The sequence below is a fragment of the Propithecus coquereli genome, unplaced genomic scaffold, assembly GCF_000956105.1.
Source record: "Propithecus coquereli isolate 6110/MARCELLA unplaced genomic scaffold, Pcoq_1.0 Scaffold2, whole genome shotgun sequence".
Lineage (NCBI taxonomy): Eukaryota > Metazoa > Chordata > Mammalia > Primates > Indriidae > Propithecus > Propithecus coquereli.
This window is the reverse complement of record NW_012144966.1, coordinates 266,132-272,025: the sequence shown is the minus strand read 5'-3', so window position 1 is coordinate 272,025 and position 5,894 is coordinate 266,132. Positions and strand designations below refer to the sequence as shown.

At 30.8% G+C, this 5,894-nt stretch overlaps 1 protein-coding gene across 1 annotated transcript in view; it reads left to right on the top strand.

The window, feature by feature from the left end:
* Positions 1 to 5,894, top strand: part of LOC105809674 (regulating synaptic membrane exocytosis protein 2) — a gene marked incomplete at its 3' end in the record, with an annotated part of 659,796 nt that overhangs the window by 405,961 nt on the left and 247,941 nt on the right. The window contains exons 7-8 of the mRNA XM_012643523.1: positions 947 to 993; positions 4,276 to 4,388. Of these exons, the coding sequence (XP_012498977.1) occupies positions 947 to 993; positions 4,276 to 4,388 (160 nt within the window). The remainder of the gene's footprint in view (positions 1 to 946; positions 994 to 4,275; positions 4,389 to 5,894) is intronic.

The window sequence follows — 5,894 nt, the reverse complement described above, 5'->3', positions numbered from 1 at the left end:
TTATTAAATGCCTATTTGGGGTGTAGCCTACAGAAATTCTTCCTTGTTGTAGAATAATGCTGCCCAGTTTTCATTCATTCAGGAAATAATTAGGCTTCCTTATTTTTATCCCTTTTTAAAAATGCTGGAGAAAATGACTCAGGTTTGTAACTTAGTTTTATTGAAATGTTCCTTTCAAAGTAATGAATCTGGCACATGCAGTTGTATCCATTTTTTTTTATTTTGTCTCTATTTTGTCTCCTCATAGTTTCATACTTTGGTAAAACTGCAACTTAGTGTGTTTATCAAATGTATTTCTTGGTGTTAAAGGATCCTCAAATCATATTTTTCTTTAATATTTTAAATATTAATAATTTGTAGTCTTTTATGTAATTTTCTGAATGACCTTAACCATTAATATTAAAAAATGTACACTTGTTTTTGGTATAAATATAGTTACAAGGTAAATTTGAGGGTCCAAATAAGAAATATGTTTGCCTTTTCTCAATGATGTTATTACATTTAAAAAGTTTCAATCACAATCTGAATATTTTAATTTTTGTCTCGGTGATATTTTATTTGTACTTCAATGTTATTGACTTAGAACAGTGGGTAAAAATAAACAGAATAGAATTAAAATGTATCTGTAAAACTTATCTTATTGAATATAAAATTTTTTTATAATAGATAATTGTGTAGTGAGGCACATAGAAAATAAAGTCTATGTTTTTATAAATCTGCTACAAATTCATGTCAATTTTAATTATTTTTAAATAGGGTTAGCCCAGAATATTTTTCTTAGCAATAAGTAGTAAGGCTTATTTGTTTTTTGTTTATATAATGCTGTTCCCATACAGTTTTCTTCATTTCACACTGTCCTTTTATAATACAGGTTGATAATAATAAAAAATAGTAGCTGCATTAATTTTTGAAACAGTTTCTCGTGTTCTTTTTTCTGTCATTTCAGAGATATACCTAGAATACCTGATAGCACACATGCACAACTGGAGTCCAGTGAGTCTCATTTATTCTAGAAGAAAATGTTGTTAATGATGTAATTCATTCATCAGAAGTCAAATGAAGTATTTTATCTATTAATGTGAAATAAGAAATATGTTAATCTTGTTGTTAAGTATACAATCTCATAAAGATGGGAAATTTAGCATTATTTCATGTCAGTGCAAAAAAAGGTTACTAAATTTTGTAATATTTTAAATTTTTTTAACCATATTATCTTTACTATGGATTTTTAGATAGCATTACTAAATTATACTACAGTAAACTGCACAGAATTAAATTGCACAATTAAGTAAGTTTTGGAATGCCTATATACCATATATACCATCATCACAGTAAAAAATTATGAACACATCTATCGCTTTTGAAAGTTTCATCCCATAAGTCTCCCCCATTTAAAACATTTGCTATTTTGTAATCTCACCCTCAGTAAGTGGGGAGAAATGCTTGGAACAAACTAGCTAATAATTAAATTTATTGTAATTTATATTTTTGGAAAGTTGGATAACAGTTCTGCTTTAACGTCTACGCAGTAATGGAACAGTAGACATGTAAGTTTAATTAATGTCAAATAAGTGAATACTTTTTATTAGTTGTTTTTGAGTACTATTTTAATGTTAAACAAATGAATTTTTCCCAGTGAGCTAAATTTCTTGATTGATTGAGAATAGAGTTAGTGATATTGGGAGAAAGGAGGACGGGGGTTGCAATTTGAAATATGTTTACCAGGATAGATCACATTGACAAGGAAGGATGGGAGCAAAAATTGAAAGAGTGGCTACCTCGGAGAAGATCTTTCCAGGTACTGGTCCAGCCAGTTCAGTGGCTCTAAGGCAGGAAAGCCTAGGGTGCATTTAAGGAAATGTAAGGAGGCCATTGTGACTGAATGGAGTCAACAAAGGGGAGAATGGTAGGAATCAGGATAGAGGAATTATGGACAAATTGCATAGGCTGTATATGCCACTCCAAGGACTTTGGCTTTTACTTTTAGGGAAATTGGGAGCTTTATAGGATGGTTTGGAGGAGATATTTAGTCTTAAAATCAGGCTACTATGTTAAAAATAAATAGAGTCAAGGATAAAAGTAAAGAGGCCAGTGAGAGTACTAGCTTAATAACCTGATGCCAAGACAGTGGTGACTTAGATCATGGTGGTAGCAACGGAGGTGGTGAGAAGTGGTCAGATTCTCTATATACCACAATAATTGAGAATATACTATCAAAATAGATTTTTAGTTTCATATTTACGATTATAAGCATAAATTTCTTTAAAATTTTCACCAGAAAAGTGAAGTCTTTTTGGAATGCCATCACTCTATACTTTAAAATATGGTCACATGACCTATTTGATTTAGTACCTTTGGCTAAGTGCTAAATTGTTTTATCCAAAATAATATCATGATCACATAAACCCATAATGCAATAAATAAATAATATAATTATTATTATAAAATGATATTATCATCATCATCATCATTCTCAATACTCCCATTTTATTTAATACTCGCAACTGCACTTGATGTTGTACCAATATTATCACACTGAATTCTTACAACAATCCTATGGGGTAGGTAAAACTTGTATGCACCTTTATTATATCACTCAGATATTGTGTGAGCACTGTGGAACCCTTTATCTTATTTTAGCTATTTGTTATAAAAAGCGCCTAGGCTACAATTCTGAAATTGTTCCTATGTAGACAAGGGCCTTTCTCAAATTAGATCCAATCTTTTATTTTTTACACATTGAAGAATCTGTTTCTCCAAGCCCAGTCCTTCACTCTCTTTTCCTGGTTCCTCAATAAATTCTTTTCTTCTTGTGGTTTTAATTGCCAGCTAGGGTCTATTGTTATTCCTTCATCCCTTTATGTTTAATGAATACATTCTGTTAAGTGTCTTACTGCTACCTGAAGCTTAGCAAGCTTTAGAGTAAGAAAACAGCTTATTTCTTAGAATAAAGGCATAATTCTTTCTACTTGCTAAATAATTTAAAAGTTACCACCATTACTTCTGATCCCAAGGCTTGCAGTTTCCCCTTCATTTTACACTATACTCTCTGTAGAAGTAAGCTTTACCCACCTGTATCTCCAATTAGACATCCAACTCTACAGTTTAATTTCTAACACTAGCCTCTACCCCACCATTTGGAGTTGGTCCTATGTGTATTTCCAGTTACCTGCTTATATCTCCTCTTGGATATCTTAGTTGTGTTGTAGGGTAACTGTATTCCAAACTAAGTTCTTATCCACCCATTCCCTTAAACCCAGATGTTCCGCAGTGTTCTAAATCCCTTTGAATATCACCATTGTCCTATCCAGAGAACACCACAGACACAGAGAACTGTCTTAACCCTATGTCTGGTTCTTATGCTTAAAATCTTGTTTTCCCTTCTCTTTCCTTTATCTCTCACATTTGATTAGTTTCTGAGTCCTCATTTTCTTTTTTCATGATATTGCCTAAATTCCTTCTTTCCATTCTATTTCCACTACCTGTACTACTATTATCTTATTCAATCTATTTGCCCTTAACTCTTTTCCATCCCTTTCCCTTCTAATCCACGTTTTAAATAGCTGGTGAAGTCATCTTCCTCAAATGAAGTTTTAATCTCACTCATAAAACTTACTATGGATACATTAGTGCCACAGTGCATAGCCCAGAATTCCAGGGACACAATTCCCACAGTATCCCATTAGCTTTTATTCCTATTCACTTTCCAACTTGTCCCTTCCCCTCCATAGAAATAAATTCATACATATACTTTCTGGGTACAGTAATTCTGCTTTTTCTGCTATTCTGTATCTTTTTACATAGTCTCTCACTTCCTTTCTGCCAATCTAATTTGTTATATCCTTCTAGATATAGTTTAAAAAATCACCTCCTGGAAACATTTAATAATTTTGGACATTCTAGCACTTATGTTCTTAGAATTGCAAGTTCAGCCTATATTTATGTTGCTTTATTGATTTGTGTTTTGGTTATTCCTCCTTGTTTCTATTTTTAATAACATAAAAAGTAACTAAGTCCTGAAGTAGAGGTCTGTCTCTACTATAATTGGCATAGAAAATGGTTCAATGTTGGTCTTAAGAAAATCCCTTATGTTTATGGATTTATGCTTCCAAAAAAATAACCTCTAAGTATATTTGGAACATTGTGGTTGATGATTTATCTAATGACATTTTGTGAACATTTAAAAATAAATAATATGAGAGATATATGATAACGGTTATTAAAAACTAGGGAAGAGCCATTATTATCGTTCTTTATGTATAATTATCGTTTCAGGTTCTAGCTCATTTGAATCTCAAAAAATGGATCGTCCTTCTATTTCTGTTACCTCTCCCATGAGTCCTGGCATGTTGAGGGATGTTCCACAGTTCTTATCAGGACAACTTTCAGTATGTAATCACTACATTAATTTTTCTTTTTGGAATATCAAATAGTGTTTTTAAAATGTGGTGCTAGTTTTTAGGAACCAAGTTCTTCTTAAAAAAACATAATTGTGCTTTTAACCATCAACTTTCTCACTTTTAATAATTTTAATTGGTTGAAATTCAACTTTATTATTTCTCGTAGTATTTTATTTATTAGAGTTAGGTTTTCTGGAATTTAATGGATTAGATTTTGTGAAGATATCTAAACATTTTTACCTTAGTAATTATTTCAAAATTCAAGGTCATGAATTTTGCTCTATACCTTTAAATGACTATCAATTGTCATAGGTTTTTAAGAGAAATGAAAATATTGTACTATACAAAGATGGTACTTAAGATAAAAGTAAATATTTCTATATTCTTCACTGCTTTTCAACTGTAAGGAAATTTGGGGTGAATTTCATAGTAATCATTTAAGTACTAAAATTGCTATGAAATATAAGGATACTTGCAATGTCTTTGTCAACATCCAAAGCCAAACAAATAGGGAAATGCATAATAGATTACCGAATACTCCAGGTGGACTTCATATAAAGTGCTCCCTGATTTGAACATATTATAATAAAAATTAGAAGTTAAGTTATGCATTTTATATTATGTTCATATTACAAGAATTTTGCAAATTCAAGTCCTCACTTTTTTATTCATTTGTTCAGTTGTCATTCTCTTATTTAACCATTTAAAAATATTAATGTATTTAAATTTATTCATTTATATTTTTGAAACATACTCTTTAATATTGCCAGTAGTGCTGGTGATTACTAAACTTGAAATTCCATGGGTGTTATAGAGCTATGTAGGTTCTCAAAATCCAGACGTTCAATTTTGGATCAAAAGTTTTAAGCTAAAAACAAAACTATATTGGGCTAATATTTTAAGAGCAACAGAAGTAGCTTTTTGTTAAATCATGAAATTTTTCCTTTTCTTGGGGGAAGTAGTGTTTGGTTTTTTCCTGAAATATTTTCATTAATTAAAAGGAGTTATAAGAAGTATATGCAAGATTAAGATATTACATGTTATTGAAAAAGTCATTAGACATGTCTTTTCTGGAACTATTTTGACAACAAAGGAGACAGTAACAGAAAAGTTCTGCAAGAAAGAAGATGAGATATTATTAGGAGATTGTAAATGTTATACTAAAATGTATTTCTGCCCTTTATTATTTTCTTTTCCTTTATCTTTTATAAACAGAATTAACTTTTTCATTTGAGGACAGTGGTCTTTTTTCCATTCGCCACAATAAGTAGCATCTTTCTACTTACTCTCTTACGTATATTGACAGCATATATGTTGTCACTTATAGTTACAAATGTATATGTATTTTCTTCTATCATCTTAGAAAACACTTATGTTAGCTGTTATTTTTTATTATGACTCCATTTAAATAGCTCATCTTTAAATAATGCTCTGGGGGCTGGACATGCCAGTACATAAATGTGTGTGTGTGTGTGTGTGTGTGTGTGTGTGTGT